The following is a 20343-nucleotide window of genomic DNA, read 5'->3' as shown; positions in this document are numbered from 1 at the left end:
CGACTTTAAGTGTCCCCGACGTTCAATGAAAATACATCTCAACTGATTAGTTTTCTTATGATAAAAATAACTCATCGGGATTTAATTTTTATATTTGACAAATGTACTTATGTTTACGGCTAATTACTTTTCAGTGGTAGACGATGTACACCTCAACAACGAGGTGTTCGTGGTAACTTTGACAATCTTAAGATATACCGATTCAGTCTTCTGAAGATGCTCATAGGCTCATAGGGTAAGGTGTACGTGTGTGTTTATAAGGATGTATGCACGCGTGTTGTGAGCACCTACAATTCTATAAATTTTTGAATAAGACGAATGTTCAATCGTTATAAAAAAACTCAAAGCGACGAGTATTTTGGGAGTTGGGACGGAGATAGTGCTGTGTGTCTTATCTTTAATAAAAATTAAAGCACAAAGACCACACTACCGTTATTAATACAGAGTACTACAGTAGTAATTATAGTTTGCCTGCCTTGTCAACCGTGGCGATCCAGCGGCGCGCGGCATGGGCGACGCTCTCTGGCGTGGCGTCGCGCCGCGCCCGCGCTCTCTCGACGCGCACGCGGCGTGGCGTGGCGCGACGTCGCGGCGTCTCCCGCCACGGGTTTCGACTTTCGAACAAAAAAAGGAATCCCTCCTCTCCCGCGCGCGCGCGCGCTCTCTCGCAAACGCGGCTGTCTCGTGGGGCCCCACTCGCTGGCGATGGATTCCTGGACGTGGGCCCCGCGGACCAGTGAGAGATAACGAGGCTTCGTGAAACACACCAGTACACCAGTACACCACGACTAGTCCAACAGAGGACGACCTGGGCCCGCGTGCCCGGCCCAACAGGAGTCTCATTTGTTCCCAGTGTCCAGCCCAAGGTGAATTTCCCAAACTGCCCTCGGCTTGCTGCTGGTGGTGTTAATTGATTGATTGCTTCTCCAGCTATAAGCTCGCGAAGCAAATGGACACGCTCTTCTTTTTGTCATCTACTGCATGGCGCGCGCATGTCTCCTTCCTTCGTTTGAACGCCACAAGCTTCGCGTGCGCTTTCTAATACTGATAATTAATACTCCCTCCTTCATCTCAAATTATAGAACATACTTTCTCCGTCTCAAAATATAAATCTAAAATTGAACTGAATGAGACGTTTCTATAACGTGTCTGGACATATAGTCCATCTATCTGGTCCGAAAGAGTATATTTTTCACACGGTTTTTAATGACATATTTGAATTGTTAATTTATTTTATATTGCGTTTACAATTTATATAAAATTAACATCACATGAAACTATTTTAAAATATGAATCTAGTGATAGAACATACATAATACTTACTTAGTATAGATATAGTTAGTATATATATTAGTCAAAATTTACCAAGTTTAATTTTTCTTTAAAAAATACCCTATAATTTAGAACGGGAGCACTATGTTTCTTAATATATAATGTCATTGATTTTTAACATAATGTTTGTTTGAGTATCTCTCTTGTAAAAGAATTATATAAATGTTATTATTTTGTTGTGACTTTTTGTCTAAAAAACTCTACCTTAACTTATATATTTATATATTTATATTAAAATTTATTAATAAGACAAATTATCAAACGTTACACGAAAAGTCAACAGTGTCTTATATAAAAATATATATATATGAGGTGGTATATAGTTATTCTCAATAGGAAAATCATTTCTTTGTCATTACCCTTCAAGACTGTTATTTTTTAATGGCAGGACCGTGTTATTGGTTGCACCGTGACAAATAAGAAATGGTGGAGCCTGATCTGCCCAAGAACTGCCTAATGTTTTCTTTTTCCGAACACGCAAAAGGATTGCACGTCAATATATTAGAAGGAAAAAAGTTTTTGTTATACAAAGCAATCAGCCAGACTGGCTTATGCCTAAGGGGGAGGGGAGAAAAGGCAAAATAAAAAAAACTTGAAGATAGGAACTACTACGACGTTAAAAACGCAACTCCAAACAGCAGGAGGGGGCAGAACCACGCTACACTCCCAATAAATCCCCAAAAAAGCAACGCCGGCTAAAGACCACAACTGGCCCTCCAAGCGGATGGACTCCAGAACCATTGCGACTGAAGCGAGCGCAGAGTCGAAAACCCTAAAGTTTCGTTCCTTCTATAGCTGCCAGGAAACTAGGAGTACCAAGGAGTCGAAGCCGCTACGGAGGTGCTTAGGTAAACAAACCCTGGAGGATGATCACCAATCCTGGAGCCAGCTGCCACGAGGGAGAGAGAGGGCAGCCCAGGAGGGGTCATCACACGGAGCCAGACCTGCCGTCCTGAACTGCCTAATGCAAAAAATAAGGAATACTTTGTAAAAGAAAAATAGTGTATTAATAAGCGATTTAGGACACTAAAAACGCCCATGTGTACGCTCGAGCCGTATCTTGTTATCTTGTTGGAATTCAATAATAATCTGTCAATTTTTTGGTAGGCCACCCTCCTATCACGCACTTAAACAGTTGAAATAAAAACGTGATGAGTTGTGAAGCATCAGGGTGGTGGTTGATGTGAGCTGTTTGCTCCGCGTGCTGCATGCAGATGGCTTCAATTTTGCTCAGTCAAACACTAGTATTATACACTAACTAATACTTCATCCGTCCCAAAATAAATACAGTTTTAGTACTATTCATATCCAATGTTTGACCGTTCGTCTTATTTGAAAAAATATTATGATCAGTACTTTTATTTTATTGTTATTAAATGATAAAACATGAATGGCACTCTATGTGTGACTAATTTTTTTAAATATTTTTTTATAAATTTTTTAAATAAGACGGATGGTCAAAACGCTGAGCACGTATATCTATGGCTATACTTATTTTGGGACGGAGGTGTACTACACATCATGTGGAGCCAATGAAAAATAATATCGGAGCATAAAAAAAAATTAGCATACTATGAAATACACAGTACTGCAGGTTTGAGCATACAAATGCATGGGATGATGGGAATATCGGGTGAACCCAACTGAGGGGTTGTTCGGTTTTTAGGAATTACAATCATAAAAAAGAAAAGGTGAAGGCATAGAAATACCTATACAATTCAAATCATATAGGATTTTTACAACAGATTTAATTAATGAATACAAAATTTCCTACTGTCTCACCCTCTACAATTGGTAGGGAAGAGAAGAATTTCTTTTTTACTTCATCATCCTTGCAAATTGAATGGTACTGAAAAAAATATTTCATTTTATTTTCAGCAAACCGAACAAGACCTGAAAATTCAAAACACTCAAATCTTCTTCCTCTAAGCCTCTGCCGCTGGGCCCCTTTAGCTGTCCTCGCCGTGTGGGTCCCTCACCCCTCTGCCAGGTGGGCACCACCCCTCGAATTGATTATTCCTAACAACATTCCGCGGATTAATTTTCTTACCACTAATAATCTCACTCCTAATAAATCCTATCTCATCGTTTAGTCTAATAAGTCAAAAATCTAAATTTTCAAACTTAATTTTAAAATGTTTTTAACCTAATTTTTTTACTTTTAAGTCGCTACGAACAAATATATAATAGTTTTATTAATAAAGTTAATAAACTAAATTCTATTATCTAATAACCGTTTTGATCTAATCCACCTGCTCCCGTCGCGTAAACGCGTCCAGCTCATCGTCGCCGGCGCCTCGTTTCACCAGTCACGCCATCTACCCCACCGAGGGCAATCTTGTCATTTCACTCACAACCATCTCCTCCTCTTTAATAACAGCGCACTCCACTCTCTCTCTCTCTCACCTCCCTGACACTAAACTGGTTTCATTAAGGCCGTTTTGATCTCCTCTCCTTCTCCAGGTTGGGAGAAGGAAGGAAGGAAGGAAGGAAGGAAGGAGGCTTTGCCTCGATCTCGCTCTCTCCGGTAATCTCTTCTCCTTCTCCAGCCCTTGCTCGCTTGCTTGTTTGTTTCCTGGCGCTGTGTTGCGATTTAGGAACTGGAGTTTTTTTTTTTCGTTTTCTTTTTCTGGATGGTGTTCTTGGCCTGAGACGTTATACGCTTCAAGAACAGAAAGGATTTTGCGTTGACTACTTTGGGTGTTCAATCGTTTGTGCGCACTCTTCGTCGATGCTCAAAATGGGCGAGGAGTGTGATTTTGTTGTTACTTTTCTTTTTTTTCTTGGGGAGAAGAAGAAGTGGTTTTGTGTTAAACACGATAGTTCAAAAAAGGGGAAAAAAGAGAAGAGAATTTTGAAGGAATACCTTTTTGTTTCTATCGCAAGGTTATGCTTCTGATCTGTGCCTTGTCTTTGTAGCAGGTCAAAACGGCATTTAAGTGTGGTGTTCTTCTTGTTGTTTTCTTCCCACATGTTTCATGTACTGTTGTTGCTTAATTCACTCATTTCCGTGGTGTGAGGGTACCCAGGAGAAGAAGAAAAAAAATCTTGATAATGATTTCAAACTTTTGGTGTGGTTATGATTTCTGAGCTCATGACGCTGAAAGAAAAGGACCCTTTTTCCAGCTTAAATTGACTTTTTTTAACATTCTTTTTAATTGACCATGATAAAATACTATTTGATAGTATATGCTTTTGCTTACATTTTTTTTTTCACATACAAGAATTACTTTAAGTTTCTGAATTGCCACCATTAGAAAGCTCCTGAAGCTAATTGATTCAAGCGTAGTTGTACTTAGTCTGTGGCCATTTCCCCCTAAAGGCCCCCTTTGAACTTGGTGTGTGTAGGTGTCCTGTGTCCATGGTCTCAATTTCTCAAAGAGTTTTCCTAGAAGAGATCAGCTGATCGAATGAAGAAATTATTATTTCAGGTTGGTCCAAGAACATGCATATCAGTGACCATCTTAGTTGGTGCATGTGCAACAACTGTCTGGATTAGGGACCTTCTATAGTTTTAGATTATTTTACTGTTATAAACTCTTACCATCATTGGTTCCGAGAAGTAGTTAATATGAATGGAAATTGGCCCCCAAATTATTTGGAACAACTTCTGATATTTTCTCTGTTTGTCTGGGTCCACTTGCTAGCTGCCAGAGAGTATGACAAATTATTTGTAAGATTGCTTCATATGCATGCCTAGCTGTGTTCATTAATTCTATCCATATTCACATGGATGGCAAGATTTCCTCTAAAGATATACAATACAATTATCTGAGATATCAAATATAGGTTTATTTGTTGGCATGATTTGAAAAATGCAGTTGACATTGAAATGTGCTGGTCGACTAGTCGAATGGCCATTACTCTCCTGGCTCTGTGCCTGGCCGCATGTGTCCATGTAGGTGTAACTGTGTAACCAAAGCCATGTTTTTTGTGGGTCACAATCATTTTTACTTTCTAATCAACCACTTATTTATTGAGTGGATAGACCTTGACAAGAACATATCCGAATTGCAATGTTTCAGCTTGAATCTGCTACCTCTTCTGTCTATGTGGGGGCAGAACATAATTGCTGCCCTGGGTTGGGCTTAAGTTTATTTGTTTTTTGGACTTAACAATGGAGTGGTAGTTGACACATGTTTAGCGTTGTGCTGTGTGATAACCAAGTCCTAGCCATTTTTGTTCCATGTTTTCCAACTAATATTGATTCCTGTAGTATCTGATCAACTTCGTTGTTGTTAGTTGTCATGTTTCACAGTGCACATTTTTTCCCTTTGCCCATATTTATTAAGTTTGTCGTTAGAAGCTTTTTTCTTTTAAAGTTTATTTCTGGGCTTTCCTACTCTGTATCTATCTATTTTGGGATAAATGCTTGCCTATGTTCGGGTTAATGATATTTCCAGTTTCCAGATAAACTTTTTTGTGGTAAACATTGTGTAGTTATAGCTTTGTGTGAGAGAAGATAAGGTACTATTCAAGAATGCAGGGATCCCTTTTCTGTTTGATAGGTTTATATTTTACTTCCAGACCTTCTCATCAGCTTCTCCCTTAGATAGCTGATGCTTATCAATATTTTGCTCTGTCAGTGCTGATTAGCTGATAAGACATTCATGAATTATATAGCAGTTTGCTGTTTGCACCTCTTTTTGGTAGCCAATTGATGTTCTGGTCCCTGGTTCCATGCATTATGGAGGTTGACATGCCTAGTCCCTTTCCTTGTCCCCTTGAGAAGTGGAAGCCATGCTTCCCTTACATAGGCACTTATGCAATGGAAGAATTACATTGGTTGTTAGTACTGTGTTACACTTTTAGGGCCCCTTTGAATTGTAGGAATGAAAAAACAGAGGAATAGAAAAAACACATGATTCTGACAGGAATACAATTGTAAAACAGAGGATTACAAAACACAAGAAAAACACAGGAATGGCTGTTTGATTGGACCACAGGAAAAACGCAGGAATCAGATGAGAGAGATAGACTCAGAGGAAATGTTCCAAGAGGTTAGACCTCTTGCTAACTTTCCTCCAAAATGTGCATAGGATTACCCATTCCATAGGAATTTTAAAGGATTGGATAGGATTCAATCCTTTGTTTCAAAGGCCTTCATAGGATTTTTTTTCATAGGATTGAAATCCTCCAAAATTCCTGCATTTTTCCTAAAATCAAAGGGGCCCTTAAGCTGTTTTATGTGCATAACTACACTGGTTCTAGTCCTAACATTTTCCTTCTGCAGAACTGCCTAGAAAATATTTATTTCTTAGTTGCAGATTGCTCGACATCATCAAACTTCACATGTATCTATCGCCTTCTCATTTTTTCCTCCATCATGATTAGGGCTTCATTTGAGGAGTCATCTTATTTTTGGTCAAGATGAAGCGCATGCAAAGGATGCCAACAAGGAAGTCCCATTCATGGTGGTGGGACAGCCATATTAGTCCCAAGAACTCCAAATGGTTAGCCGAGAACCTAGAAGGTAAAGCCTCATGTTTCGGGAATGCAGGATGTACTAGTGATTCTTTATTATTTGCCAGAAGTAGCAATATTTAGGACCTTATTTATGTGGTTCACTAATATTTCATCCTGCAAAACAACTATGCATAGCACAACTGATTCTTACTATAACATTTTTCTCAACAAACAGAGATGGATAAGCAAGTTAAAGATATGCTGAAGCTCATCGAGGATGAAGGTGATTCTTTTGCAAAGAAGGCCGAGATGTATTTCGAACGGCGGCCTTTGCTTGTAACTCATGTTGAGAACTTCTACCGCATGTATCGTGCTCTTGCCGAGCGTTATGACAATGTGACTGGGGAATTACGCAAGAATATCCCATCGTCACTCCAGTCACAAGGCTCTCTTAGCATATCTGAATCTGATTCTGAGACACAGTCTGCTCCCCCAACTCCTAAGCCTGACTCGGAAGAGACAACACCAAAACAGAAGCGTAAACCAAGAGCAGCTGGCTTTGATGTCTTCCTTGGTTCTGGTGGAAGTTCAGACATTTCCAAGAAGGGGAGCGATGGATCATCATCATCTTCTTCAGAATCTGATTCTGAGGTTGACGAATTGAGAGAAGACAATGGTGATGGAAGTCCTTTTGCATTGAACGAACGAATTGCCGAGCTAGAAGATGAGCTTCAGGAAGCAAGGGAAAAACTTGAGGCACTTGAGGAAAAGAATACACGCTGCCAATGTGAAAAACTTGAGGAGAAGTTGAAGGATTCGCACTCAGAAATCAGCAGCCTTCAGAAGGAACTTGAAGGCCAACTAGCTCATCATGACCATGAAATTGAGAAGTGCAAGAAGGAGCTTGAACACGTTCATGAGAAGTATTCCCACGATAAATCTACTCTTGAAACAGAAATAATAAAGCTCCAAGACATCGTCAAGAATTTCGAAGGTGATCTAGCAAAAATGTCACAAGAGAAATTGCAGCTCAAGGCCCAGGTTAAGGAACTTGAACAAGCATCTCGCAGCCTAGATGATTCATCAGCACAGATTATGAAGCTCCAAGAAATAATCAAGGATCTGCAAAGAAGGCTGGACAATGATTCAAATGAGAAGAAGATGCTCGAAGAACGTGCTATCGAATTTGAACAAGTTCGTAAGGAGCTGGAGGGTTCAAGGACTGAGGTCGCAGAACTACAAGCTACAATCAACAATCTGAAAGCTGACCTAGGAAGAGCTCTGGAAGAGAAATCACAGCTGGAGAGCCGTATCAATGATCTGGAACACACAATCGCCTGTAATTTGGAAGAATTCTCGCAGGAGAAATCCTCACTTGGTGCCGAGATCCAAAAACTGAAAGAAGCCAATGCTTCTCTTGAAGGCAAGCTGACATCCACAGAGTCACAGCTCCAGCAACTCCACGCCGAGAAATCAGAAGCATCCATTAGCAGTGAGAAGCAGATCTCCGATCTGAATCAAGCCATCGCCGATCTCGAAACAAAGCTTGAACTCCTTTCTTCAGAGAAAACTACAGTCGATAACAAGGTGGCTAGCTTACTGACCGATGTCACAGCTCGTGATGAGAAGATCAGGGAGATGGACAGCCACCTGCACCAGCTGCACCTGGAGCATGTCAAGCTGATTGCAGAGGCAGATGCCGTGACGAAGGCGGTGTCGGAGCTGCGAGCACGGGTGAGCGAGCTCGAGGAAGAGGTGGAGGAGCAGAAGCTGATGGTCTCCGATGGCGCGGAGGGGAAGCGAGAGGCGATCAGGCAGCTCTGCTTCTCGCTCGAGCACTACCGCCATGGGTACCAGCAGCTCAGGCAGCTCCTGCAGGGACACCACAAGAGGCCATTGGTGATGGCCAATTGAGAGTGAGAATTTCTAAAACCTATCTTGGCAATGCAACTGCAAAGCAAAATTGCATCAAAGAACCTGTCAATGCAATGCAAAATTGCATCTCCCTCCCCTTTTCTTGTTCTATGATGTAGCTCATTCAGATGCTGGTACCCTATGGTGCGTGTATTGTAATCGAGGAACCGAGTCTGAACAAACTTCTTTTTTTCATTTCCTGGTAATGAATCTGTCGAATTCTGCTGTGAGCATGTCAAGAAAAATGATCTGTCTCCTCTTTGCATTTTTGTGGTGATGAATCTGTGAGATTCTTCTGACACAAATACTCTCTCCGTTTCACAAAAAACCAATCTAGTACTGGATGTGACACATCCTATTGCTATGAATCTGGATATATATTTGCCTAGATTTCGTAGTATTAGAATATACTATATCCAATACTAAATTTGTTTTTCGTGGGATGGAGGGAGTAGGAAAGTATAGGAGGGGCCTATGTGAAAAATATACCCAGGCAGCCACGCTCTTCAACTCGATCCTAACCGCACGTGTAGATCCAACGGTCAATACAGGTCCGAGATTCGGATCGCTACCAATGATAGCGATCCAACGGTTGGCAACGGTTGCTACCATTATATGGGGCCTTTTATGCAAAATTACACCTCGATGACATGTGGGGTCACCGGCCTAGTGGGTCCCACCTGTAAGTCTCTCTTTCCGTCACAAGGGCATCGCCTCTGCGCCGCCGTCCGCCGGAGTGCCGCCGCCTTCTCCGTCCTGGGAGGGGACGACCCGCCATGAATGCGGCTCTCCTCGGGCCGCCGGCGGCGTTTTACCCCCACGTGTGGGGGTCAGGTGGTGAAGGACACACTCGTCGGCTTCCCACGTCTGTCCTCGCCTCGCCGCCGCCGCCGCTCGCCGGAGCGCCGCCGATTCTCGGCCACCCTTTGTGTACGTCTCCTACCTCCATAGCCACCGCGTGCAACTCTAGTCGCTCATGTATCGATTAGCTTACTAGTTAATGCTGACAATTAAAGCGTTGTTGACATGAAACGATGGATGATTCAGGCTTCAGGTTTTATGTAACTAAGCTGGATTTCTACATTTACTTTAGTGACCAAACTTAAAATTTTGATTTGTGTTTTATCATTTGTTCAAATATGATCAATACAATTCCACGATCAAATTCTGAAATTCACACCATGTTCTCACATATGTTTCTCTATTGCTGTAAGAAACAACCAGCAAATCTTTACTCCTAAATTCCAACGCCCCAAACCCAACTCTCCAACTTGCAATTTCACTTTTATTGAGCCCGAAGCCTGAGAAGGTGTCTGCATAGGGAAGTATGCATGACTAGCAGCAACCCAAGAACACTTTCAGTTTCAGACTTTCAGAGATTACGGCAGAAATAATGGGAGGTTGCAGCAATGGCCTGTCCGTTGTCAATGTCTCTGACCTGCCCATGCCTCGAGCTGACCCTACCTTTTTTCCACAATTCGCTCCTGGATTAGTTCATAAAATTCTTGAATCTTGCAAAAAGATCCTTACTAGTGGAGAAACATGGCAAATATTGCCACGGCCGCTGATGCACTTCATACTGTACTCCTTGTGTGTATACAAGCAGACAGCATAGCTACTAAAATACAAGGAGATGTGTGCAAAGATCTGAGTATTAAATCATATGAATCCTTCGGTCGTATCAGATGGTCATTTCTTTAATACTATAGGGATCAGGGATTCAGAAACATCACATGGTGAAGCCCTTTTACAGCCACTGTTTGCCTGAACTGAACTGAACTCAGTTGCACGTTTCATTCAGAATTCATGCTTCAGTTTTTTGCCTATTTAGTTGGGTAATTAACTCTCCCTCATTGATGCCTATTTAACACTTGCTTACTCTCTCTTCCTACAGTTTCATCTTGCTTCGGAGCTGCACGCATCAGCCATCCAGACTAGAGATCCAACGGTAGAGCTTTGCGTATGGTTCTTCCCATGGATGCTACAGTCTATATAAGAGCACATATGGCTATTGGTTTTTTGTGTTATCCTTCTGACAGAATATTTTGGAATTTGCAGGTCTTGCTTCTTTTGTTTGTATGTTAACATCTTGTCCGTAACTCTGATGATGGAAAAGTTTTCAGAAGGTATCAATAAGCAACACCTCCACTCATTTTTTCTCATCAATCTCGTGTTAATTTTCTATTCTTTACTAGAAAATTATGTTCTTTTTTTACCCCTTAGTTTTGTAATTTATTCTCCTCCTCCTACTTATGCAAGCATTAATTAATTTCCATGGTATAAGAATTCAATGCATGGTTCATACACAACCCATCTCCAGCAACCATGCTGTCCATTTTTTCCTTTTAAGAAAATAAAAGAAAGGAAATCTTGAGAAGTACTACAACACATCACACATGGCTGGTGACACCATGTGCCACTATTTATTTCTTGTCTATTTTGTTTCCATCCTTTTGCTTTTATCTCTCGTTTTCCTTTTTTTTTGGAGAGATTGGTAACAATACACCGTACTTTCTTCCCCATGTGTTAACAAAAAGGTTCATACTCTCTCTCTCTCTCTGCTTCAAGTTTTCTTCTTTAAAAGCAGGAGTAGATCTTGGATCCTTCGAGTAGTAATACACATAGTAGTAGGAGTAGGTGGGCTGTAGTCATCTCTGCTGCCACCGTCGTCTCGTGCCTTGCATGTTTCCGAATCTCTCTGTTACTCTCCTACGCGTTTGCTTCAAGCTTTGACCGAGAAGCACCAATCCAGCTACATGTTCTTGACCTGTTCTTCTTCTTCCTGCCTCTGTATGGTGTTTTGAATGGTCAGATTTGGTCTTCGTCATGAACAGAAGCTGAGATCTTTGGTGCAGGATCCTCACCTCCGGTTCTGAAAGAACCCCTGTTTCCCAGGTGAGATTATGCTATTGATTGATGTTGCTTGCTTATGTAGAAGAATATGTTTTTTGCTTTATGTTGTATCCTTCAGTTTCTTGATGTATTCAGTTCTTGTTTGGCAATAAATGGCTGTTTCCAAGATCTCGCAGCGTTTCTGCAGGGATTTTACTATCTTTTGGTATTGGTTTGATTGCCACCAGCGTTTCATTCTGAATGCAGCACTACATGTAGTCATATGCTTATTCCTTCATTAAACAACAGGATGCTTTTCTGCTGATTGAGTATTTGCGTATTGCTAAAAAAGAAACCAACTCTTTCATTATACCATATCGTCCAAATGAGCAACTGTGCAAGTTTCTTGTTGTACATAAGAACTCAATGCATTACCTGATGATCTGACTTGATGTAATTCCCTCCTAGTTGTGTCATGTCTGAGATTTAGTCATCTGTTTCTCACCATGGTAACATGAGGAGATAGTATCATCTTAACACAGAATTTCCTCAATAATTCTCTGATCTTGTACCACCTGAGTACTTGATATTAGAGCTAACCGGTCGGTGCTTTTGTTATAATGAAAAGCATTTGATTGTCCAACCAACAAGGACCAGGTACCTTCTAAAGAGTTAAGAGGCTGCTGGCTTTGTTTCACTTACTTGCCTTTTTTTTTTTCCTTTTTGGTTTAGAATGTTTCAGGTCGATTTTATCCTGTAGTACAGTGTATTCATATCTTTGTCATGATGTTTATGATTGATTTAGTTATCATCACTGACCTTGTACATTTCCTTTGTTCAATTGGTTGCTTGAATCTGTTACATTTATAGTTTTGAAGATACCTGAACAATGAAGCCACCTTTGGAGAGGAACCCTACCAAGAAGCGCCACTCGTGGTGGTGGGACAGTCACATTAGCCCTAAGAACTCTAAATGGCTTGCAGAAAATCTTGAAGGTGAGCTGAAACTTTTACAGGGAAAATAATGAGATTGCATTGTCTTAGTACTCCTACTGTTATGCGTTTTTTTTGTGGAGATACTACTCATATCAATGCATGTCCAGGTACAGTACCATTTACCAATGTTTACTGCACTGAGATGAACATAAATGAGCAATAAACCAGTGGAAGTACATCATCAATTTACTTATTTACTTAAGTCAAATGCTCTTGACGCACTCATGGTATCTGATGGTACTGTAGCATTAACTGATTGTACATCAAACTAATGAGCAGGATGGGGTAGTTGAGTAAATGGATTCATGAATATAACTAGAGATGTAGTAGACATTCTTGATTGTTCATTGTTCGTATATTCGTGCTTCCATAGACAAGTAACAGAAATGATGCACATATTTTCTTTATTATAAATTGTCAGTGAAGTAAAAGTAATACTGCTGATATTTTTCCTTACACTTTCTGCTATTCTGTACGTTGTTACTATTGTTCATATATACTGTAGCCTTATCTAACTCTCCCTGAACCTTTTTTTTTTTTGCAGAAATGGACAAGCAAGTGAAGGAAATGCTGCAGCTTATTGAGGAGGATGGCGATTCCTTCGCGAAGAAAGCGCAGATGTACTACCAGAGGCGTCCAATGCTCATCACCCATGTTGAAAATTTCTACCGGATGTACCGTGCTCTAGCTGAGCGATACGACAATGTCACTGGTGAATTGCGCAAGAACATCCCTACAAGGCTGCAGTATCAGGGATCCTTGGCAGGTTCAGACTCTGAGCTGCAGAGGTCACCCTCACCATCTCCTGAACCACAGAAGTCCTGGACAAGGGAGCAGAGCCCAAGGGCCGCCGGTTTCGACGTCTTCCTGTCCAACAAGAGCAATGGCTCACCCTCACCGGCCTCAAGGAAGGAGCCTGAGGATTTGGCTTCACAGTCAGAATCTGATGCAAAGTCTGAAGATGGTGAGGATGATGGCATTGCCTACACATTGCACCAGAGAGTTCTTGAGCTTGAGGATGAGCTCAACACCGTGAACCAGAAACTGCACGACGCAAATGAAAAACTTGAGGTTCTGGAAGAGAAGAGCTTGAGGTGCCATTGTGATTCTAAAGAAAATGGAAACGGTGCTGATCAAAGTGCAATAAATGAGAAGCTACAGTCTTCACAAGAGGAGATTAACAATATCAAAAACAGCCTTGAAGTTTTGTCGGAAGAGCACTCTAGGCTGTTGGGACAGAACAAGAAACTGGAGGCTGAAATTGTCAATCTGAAGGAAGAAATTGCTTCAGATAGACAGCAATATGAAGAGAAGCTCTCTCGTAGTGATGCTGAAATTGACAAGTGCAGGCAAGAACTTGCTGATGCTTCTGAGAAGTTGCTGCAAGAGAAGTTGAGCAACAGTTCGGTGACAGCTGAGCTGCAAGAAACGATTGAAAGCATCAGGATCAAACTTGAAGAAGTTTCTGAGGAGAAATTACTTGTTGAGAACAAGTTTAAGCAGCTGGAGGAAGCAAACTCTGAAGCTGAAAAGTACAACCAAGAACTGTCACATGCTACCGAGAAGCTTTCAGAGGAGAAGTTCAGACACGAGGCTGAGATTCTTGCATTGAATCAGGCCATTGAAAATCTGAAATCCAAACTGGAGAGCATTGCTAAGGAGAAATCGTTGCTTAAATCATGGTTTGCTGACCTAGAGCAAGTCGTGGAGCGAGGAAGGAGAATTTTCCCCGAATAGCCGGAATTCCGTCAGAAAAAATCATAGCTTGCATTTAGCGAATTAGAACTTTTTTTTCTTCTTCTAATACACCATGATACACACTTGAGAAGTCCTACCATGCATCAGCATTGTACTTTTCCTGTCTGATTCTTTTCCTTGCTGAGGCGATGCATGGTGGTGATGTGCTGATTGCCTGCGAGTCTTTTGCGCGGAACGTATTTCCCTCGGCAATAAAATGGTTCTAAATCCATGTAACTTGTATATGAGCAAGCAAAAGCGATCATGGTTGTTTGAATAGTGCTTTAGCACAGACAAAAGTAGAAGTATAAAGTCTTATACTATTATTTTTTATTCAGTTACATGTCAGCTTATAAGCCGTAGAAGCCAATACCCTGTTCTGTTTAGCTCATCAGCTGATTAACTGATAAATTAATACATGGATTAATTAAATATGATATATTATAAGGATTTTTTTAAAGTACCCTTGAGCGGATGTGAGCCATCCGTTAGAATGGATTGGATGGGTGAGATCTAATTATACTACACCTTGATAGCAGGTGTAGTATGCGTAGTAAAAGGGCAATTAAGAAAAAAAGAAACATGGCATTGTTGTAGATTTGTAGTTGGCGCGAGGTTAGTCTGTAATCTATTAGTTTTCATTTTTCAGATGAGATGATCCAATCATTAGTTTATCACAGTTTTAGACTTTTAGTGCACACATAAATATCGTACAGTCAAGTAATGATGCTGCTGTATATGGAGATTGCATCCAACTCAGACTAATTTTGTAATTGCTGTCAGTGGATTTATAATTTACAAATCACTGAACTAGTGGACTGTAGTTCTGTTCTGATGAAAAATCCATAATCTTAACAAGTAGAGTAACAATATTAATCCACTCAACAGAAAATGTATATAGAAATATATCATTTTAATTTTAACTAAAGAGAAGAATGTAATAGTAATATAGAAGTACATATCAGTGAACAGATGCATATCAGGCTATCAGCATATGCTAGTGAAGTACATAGATACAAATCCAAACTTGTCAATTGTCGGTTATCCATTTGGGAGGTACAGATTCATCCAGTAGATTTGCCGATTCACGCGAGCTGCGAGGCGGAACGACGAGAAGCAGGACGTCGGGCGCGAGATGGGGCGGCACGGCGGCGGGCGGCGGCTGCCTAGCGTAGAGTCTCAGGAGAGGAAGGGCGCAGAACGCGACTTGGGCGGATCGAACCTGGCCTGTGTTGACCTCGCGGGAGCACCGAAATAGGCTAAAATGCCCTTTCCCGTTAATGTTATAAAAGTCTAAACTACCCATTACAATCAATGGTTAGATTTGATTTTTACTACACTACTACCTTCTCTAGTGGGGGCACCGTAAAAGGACCATATTATAAAGTTAAATAAAATATCATCCGCACTGTGTTTTTTTAAAAAATAGCTGATAAAAAGTTTTTGAATTTTTGTTTGAAAGTATGACATGAATGATCATGCATTAATCAACCAAAAGGAAATGAAAACAGACAAAAACAATATCATTTCTACATAAGTGGTTATGGATTGGTCATGAATTTCTTATATTTGACAATTTAATTATTTACTAACCACTTGCACCGATAAAAATGGAAAAAAATGACTAAAATCAAGAGTAGTTGAAAATGAAAATACTTTTTTTTACGAAAATGATACTCGATCATTTGGGAATTTTTGTAGCCTAAGAGGGAATATAACCCCTTAGGAGGGTCTTCTAGTATAACGAATCTACATAAATGTAGATTCGTTGTATTGGATGTGTTATATTATTTCTACTGCTTCGTAGCAATATTGTCGTACACTCAACTCAAGTGATGTATTTTCCATCTGTCAAAACGCTGAGCAGCCCAGCGTGGATACGGAACGCTAGGTAAGCAAGCGCTCCCTGCGTCTGCGTGCGCCGAACGAAAGTCGGAAAGAGGAAAAAAACGCTAACCACGACTCCGTCTCTTCCCCCAAACAAAAACCAGGTGAAAAAAAGAAAGCCGCGTTCCCCACTCGCCGCCGCGCCACCCCGCGACGCCGCTGCCGCCGCGGATTCCTTCGGCGCCGCCACCGCCGCGGTAAGGTAAGCCCCGCCGCACTCCCGTTCCTCTCCTCCCCTCCCGAAGCCTCCGTCACCGCTCGCGGTCGCGGAGATAAGATCCATTTGGATGAACAGTTCATCTACCTTTGTTCCACCAGTTCAGTATAGGTGATGCCCCCCCGCGCCGCCAGTGAGCATCGAGAGGAAATTTTAGCTAAGCTGTTTGTCACTCGCATGGTGTAGCTTGCGTTGGTCACTATATTACCCTTTTTTTTTCATTGCGAATGGTGTGGAGTGGGTTTAAAACTAGGTTTGAGCATTTGAGAATTGACATGTTGCAGTTCCTAGGATACTACTTGTAAGAGCATTTCTTGGGTTTTCTCTGGTTGGTATGGTACCTCAGTTGAGTGGATAACTTGGGTTGATTTTGTTATCTAAGTGCTTCGTATTCGTTTAACAAGAACTTGTTCGTATGCTCCTCATACATCATGGACTCATTGTTCATGCTATAGATTACTGAAACTGGATTTGAGGCTTTGAGCTGATCTTGAATTGGGGTGCATTCATGTTTGGCTGCAGAGATGGACAGATTTGTGCGAGTTTACAGTGGCGGGGAGCTGGTGAAGGGTCCAAACGGGGTGGAGTTTGGCAACCTCGCCGAGGAGGGTTTATGGTTCAAGGCGAAGCCTGCATTCGATGAACTGATTGATGCCGTGTACAAGAAGCTCGGGTGGGTGCCTACGATGCTCAGCATTCGTGCGCAGGGAAGGTTGAACGTTGGTGGTGGTGCTCATCGGCACTTCATCATGGTGCCTATCGATGATGACATGTCATGGAGTAGCTATGTGAAAGCTGTTTTCAATGGGACTGAGTGGAACTGCCTAGAGATTTTTGTTCAAGCAGAAATTTGTTCCTTGACAGAGGGCATATCCTCAGAGAGAGCACTAATGGCTATCAAACCGCTTTATGCACAACGTCAAAATGGCCAACCGCAGAATCCAGAACAGGACATGTCGTTTGTTATCCCTTCAACGGTGAATGTTAGTCCACTAAATGGACATCCTCAGAACACACGGCAACGAAAACCAAGAAAGAGCACCAGGACCTTCTCTGATGATGGTTGTCCAGATCAGAATGGAGCTTCAGAAGCAGTTGATACCACTTCCTATGATTTAATTGGGCAGTATGATGCTGATCATCGGGCTCGTGCTTTAGCATCAGGCCAGGTAGATCAAAGAGTACCTATAGCATTTATATTACAATCTTTTGTCGTGTAACAAACTGTTGATTTGCAATTTCCAATGTTTGGTACAGCATTTGACTGAGCTCAACCCTCGTACCCGTGAACCTCTTCGCTTTGACAGGAGGTATGAGTGTTACCTTAGGCCCGCTGGCCTGATGGGACTGGCAAACATTTGTAGGGCTGGTCTGCCCTCCATTGATCGGGCACTCGTCTCTGCACTAGTTGATAGGTGGAGACCTGAAACTCACACTTTTCACATGCCTTGTGGTGAGATCACAATCACACTACAGGATGTTGCAATGATTCTTGGATTGCCAATCGCTGGCCATGCTGTCACTGTAAACCCAACAGAGCCCCAGAATGAATTGGTTGAGCGATACCTTGGGAAGGCTCCTCCGCCGGATAGGCCACGTCCTGGATTGAGGGTTTCATGGGTCAGAGCTGAGTTCAACAATTGTCCAGAAGATGCTGACGAGGAGACCATCAAGCAGCATGCCAGGGCATACATCCTTAGCCTGATTAGTGGTCTGCTGTTTCCTGATGCCTCTGGTGATTTGTATACCTTCTATCCCTTTCCACTGATTGCTGATCTTGAGAATATTGGTTCATACAGTTGGGGTTCCGCTACTCTGGCATATCTCTACAGGGCAATGTGTGATGCTTGCAGGAGGCAGTCAGATGGAAGTAATCTGACTGGTTGTCTTTTGCTCCTTCAATTTTGGTCATGGGAGCATTTTCCAATTGGCAGGCCAGACCTGGTGAAGCTAAAATACCCAAATGTGGAGGAGCTAGAGGATGAGAGGGATAGACCCACAGTTGGTTTACGATGGGTTGTGGGGGTGTGCGCCCGTCGAGCAGCTCCCGCACGTTGCTATGAGCACTTCACGAATGAGTTTGACTTGCTAACGGATGACCAGGTTGTTTGGTGCCCATATAGGGAGGAACGGATGAAGGAACTACAGCTAGCCCCTATTTGTACCCAGGATTCTCATTTGTGGCTAACCCGAGCACCTCTACTTTACTTCTTTATGGTGGAGATCTACATGCCTGAGAGAGTGATGCGCCAATTTGGCCTCCATCAGGTGTGCCCACCTCCATTGCGGGACACTAGTGCGGAGCTTCACTGGTATCTTCAAAACAGAACTTTGCTGTTTTTATTCTTATTATTTCTTGTACATGACTGTGTGTCCTGGTAAATTATAGAATCATCTACAGGTAGCCGAATCATAAAATTTTCTAATGTTTTGCAGGTGCCGTCGTGGAAGGGTTCATAATGACTGGGCACAGAAGCACAAGTCTTTTGTGGATATGTGGGAAGCAAAGGAGCAAGATGTTGTCATGGAAGACCGGCCATATGACCACAGCAGTTATATGGATTATTTGCGGTGGTACAGAAGATCAACACGTATTCGCCTGTGCACACCGAAGAGGATAAGTAATGGTCACAAGGGTGGGGCATCTGGTGGGAGTGCAATTTCTGATTCTGAAGATCCTTTTCGTGCTTCTCAGCTTCGTTACACCCCCAGGGCTCATTTGATCCACTCAGTGGTAAGACATCCTACTTGTAAAATAAATCATGCTACTACCATGCAGGTGTGATCGTGTGAGCTTCATTCAGGTTACCTTCTTTTGATATTTACTAGCCAAATACCCATGCGTTGCATTGATCTAGAACAAGTATATCATAAATTCTGAACTTCAAAAGCTGCATATAATTTTCAATTGAACATGAATCACTAAATAATTCTATTGCAAACCGCATGCACGGATTACATAATTATTTTGTGAAGATTTTTCAACTAACAAGAACACGTATGCATGTATCTATGGTGATGATGGTTGGATGATAGACTCGCCACCACCAGCAGGATACTTTGATATATCTCTGAAATTCCCATCGTTTGCCCCAGACCGACAAACTCACTGTCCTTGCGAAGGAGGCAGCTTCTCAAAAAAGTTGCTCTAGAGGCAAATGCCGTGCTTTTGTTGACCAAGTCACCAGAACATGTGTAGAAGTTATTGGGGAACTTGGTGGATCATCACTTTGCGACATTGTGGATCTGGTTCCATGCTCATCGACTGCTGCAACAACTGCAGCTGAACCAGAGGCAGAGCAACAGAGGGATAAAGAGGAAGATATACATCATTCCATGGCGCCTGATCAGGAAACTGAGTCTGGCCTCGGTTCTGAGAAGCGATCTCGATCACGGACTCGCCGCACACAGGCAGACAGGACAGTTCAAACAAGATCAACCGGAAAGAGGAAGAGGGGCAGATCAGGTTCGAGATGAGAATTGCACGGTGAGTTATTTAGCTTGGTTTTTCTGCTCTTTCTGGATAATCACTCTACATTTCCTTTAGTTTTATCGTGTCCATGCTGCTTGTTTCTTTCATGGTTAAGCCATTTTAAATTTCTCATGGACTGTTATCTGCTTGTTCTGCTTGAAATTACAGCCCCGCGGTTTATGTACCATAAGAAGCTGTGGGATGAAGGAACGGCATGGTGCTCAAACCAGCTTATCATTTCATGACCCTCCACAGTTGAAGACGAACACCATTGAAGACAAATTTGTTCTTCTAGACAGTTGTAGGATGACATTAGGAAATTTATGCTTGCATGCTATACAGTAATTATTTCAGCCATTTTGCTGTCGATGGTAATGCAAAGCCACTCCCAGACATGGTCAAATTCTGAACTATGGTCACTCCCAGACATGGGTGATGTTTGTTCCTGGTGTAAATGAGCTTTGTTCAGATGGCATTTGAGCTTTGTTCAGCGAGCAGCCTTTGGTTTAATATACACGATTCAGCATTTCAGCTAAGGTGATTGTCAGTTT

The 20343-nt window shown here is 41.9% G+C and overlaps 3 protein-coding genes across 9 annotated transcripts; all 3 read left to right on the top strand.

Moving 5' to 3' along the window:
* The first annotated feature begins 3736 nt into the window (after positions 1–3736).
* LOC4325188 (protein NETWORKED 4B) lies at positions 3737–8897 on the top strand. 3 transcript variants are annotated; one of them, XM_066311984.1, is made up of 4 exons: positions 3737–3859; positions 6226–6332; positions 6667–6805; positions 6974–8897. In XM_066311984.1, exons 3-4 carry the CDS (start codon positions 6703–6705, stop codon positions 8650–8652), a joined length of 1782 nt encoding a protein of 593 aa, XP_066168081.1. In that variant the 5' UTR covers positions 3737–3859; positions 6226–6332; positions 6667–6702; the 3' UTR covers positions 8653–8897. The 3 variants fall into 3 exon arrangements, with proteins under 3 accessions (XP_066168081.1, XP_015620935.1, XP_015620934.1); XM_015765449.2 differs by lacking the exon at positions 6226–6332 and adding an exon at positions 4681–4763; XM_015765448.2 differs by lacking the exon at positions 6226–6332.
* A 587-nt stretch (positions 8898–9484) lies between these two features.
* Positions 9485–14453, top strand: LOC4325186 (protein NETWORKED 4A). 4 transcript variants are annotated; one of them, XM_066311985.1, is made up of 6 exons: positions 9485–9582; positions 10547–10612; positions 10711–10778; positions 11465–11547; positions 12355–12479; positions 13024–14453. In XM_066311985.1, the coding sequence occupies exons 5-6, from the start codon at positions 12374–12376 to the stop codon at positions 14214–14216; spliced, it is 1299 nt and encodes a 432-aa protein (XP_066168082.1). In that variant the 5' UTR covers positions 9485–9582; positions 10547–10612; positions 10711–10778; positions 11465–11547; positions 12355–12373; the 3' UTR covers positions 14217–14453. The 4 variants fall into 4 exon arrangements, with proteins under 4 accessions (XP_066168082.1, XP_015622367.1, XP_025878822.1 ...); XM_015766881.3 differs by lacking the exon at positions 9485–9582 and having other exon boundaries at positions 10336–10612; XM_026023037.2 differs by lacking the exon at positions 9485–9582 and having other exon boundaries at positions 10545–10600.
* A 1741-nt stretch (positions 14454–16194) lies between these two features.
* Positions 16195–20282, top strand: LOC4325185 (uncharacterized). Of its 2 annotated transcripts, none has more exons than XR_010738861.1 (6): positions 16195–16305; positions 16843–17489; positions 17578–18632; positions 18757–19054; positions 19357–19807; positions 19961–20282. XR_010738861.1 is itself a non-coding variant. In XM_015784331.3 (6 exons), exons 2-5 carry the CDS (start codon positions 16845–16847, stop codon positions 19795–19797), a joined length of 2379 nt encoding a protein of 792 aa, XP_015639817.2. In that variant the 5' UTR covers positions 16195–16305; positions 16843–16844; the 3' UTR covers positions 19798–19807; positions 19961–20282. The 2 variants fall into 2 exon arrangements, 1 of the variants encoding a protein (XP_015639817.2); XM_015784331.3 differs by having other exon boundaries at positions 19417–19807.
* The last annotated feature ends 61 nt before the right edge of the window (positions 20283–20343 follow it).

Source organism: Oryza sativa, chromosome 1 (genome assembly GCF_034140825.1).
Source record: "Oryza sativa Japonica Group chromosome 1, ASM3414082v1".
In the NCBI taxonomy this organism is placed as follows: Eukaryota; Viridiplantae; Streptophyta; class Magnoliopsida; order Poales; family Poaceae; genus Oryza; species Oryza sativa.
The sequence above is the reverse complement of the archived record's forward strand: the minus strand, read 5'-3'. Positions and strand labels throughout refer to the sequence as shown.

What these genes read in the sequence shown, in the direction of transcription:
- LOC4325188 (XM_015765448.2), top strand. Translation starts at nt 6,703, where the DNA reads ATGAAGCGCATGCAAAGGATGCCAACAAGGAAGTCCCATTCATGGTGG. An exon ending in GTTAGCCGAGAACCTAGAAG is followed by an intron (nt 6,806 to 6,973) that starts GTAAAGCCTCAT and finishes CTCAACAAACAG; the next exon opens with AGATGGATAAGCAAGTTAAA.
- LOC4325186 (XM_066311985.1), top strand. Translation starts at nt 12,374, where the DNA reads ATGAAGCCACCTTTGGAGAGGAACCCTACCAAGAAGCGCCACTCGTGG. An exon ending in GCTTGCAGAAAATCTTGAAG is followed by an intron (nt 12,480 to 13,023) that starts GTGAGCTGAAAC and finishes TTTTTTTTGCAG; the next exon opens with AAATGGACAAGCAAGTGAAG.
- LOC4325185 (XM_015784331.3), top strand. Translation starts at nt 16,845, where the DNA reads ATGGACAGATTTGTGCGAGTTTACAGTGGCGGGGAGCTGGTGAAGGGT. An exon ending in GTGCTTTAGCATCAGGCCAG is followed by an intron (nt 17,490 to 17,577) that starts GTAGATCAAAGA and finishes TGTTTGGTACAG; the next exon opens with CATTTGACTGAGCTCAACCC. An exon ending in ACTAGTGCGGAGCTTCACTG is followed by an intron (nt 18,633 to 18,756) that starts GTATCTTCAAAA and finishes AATGTTTTGCAG; the next exon opens with GTGCCGTCGTGGAAGGGTTC.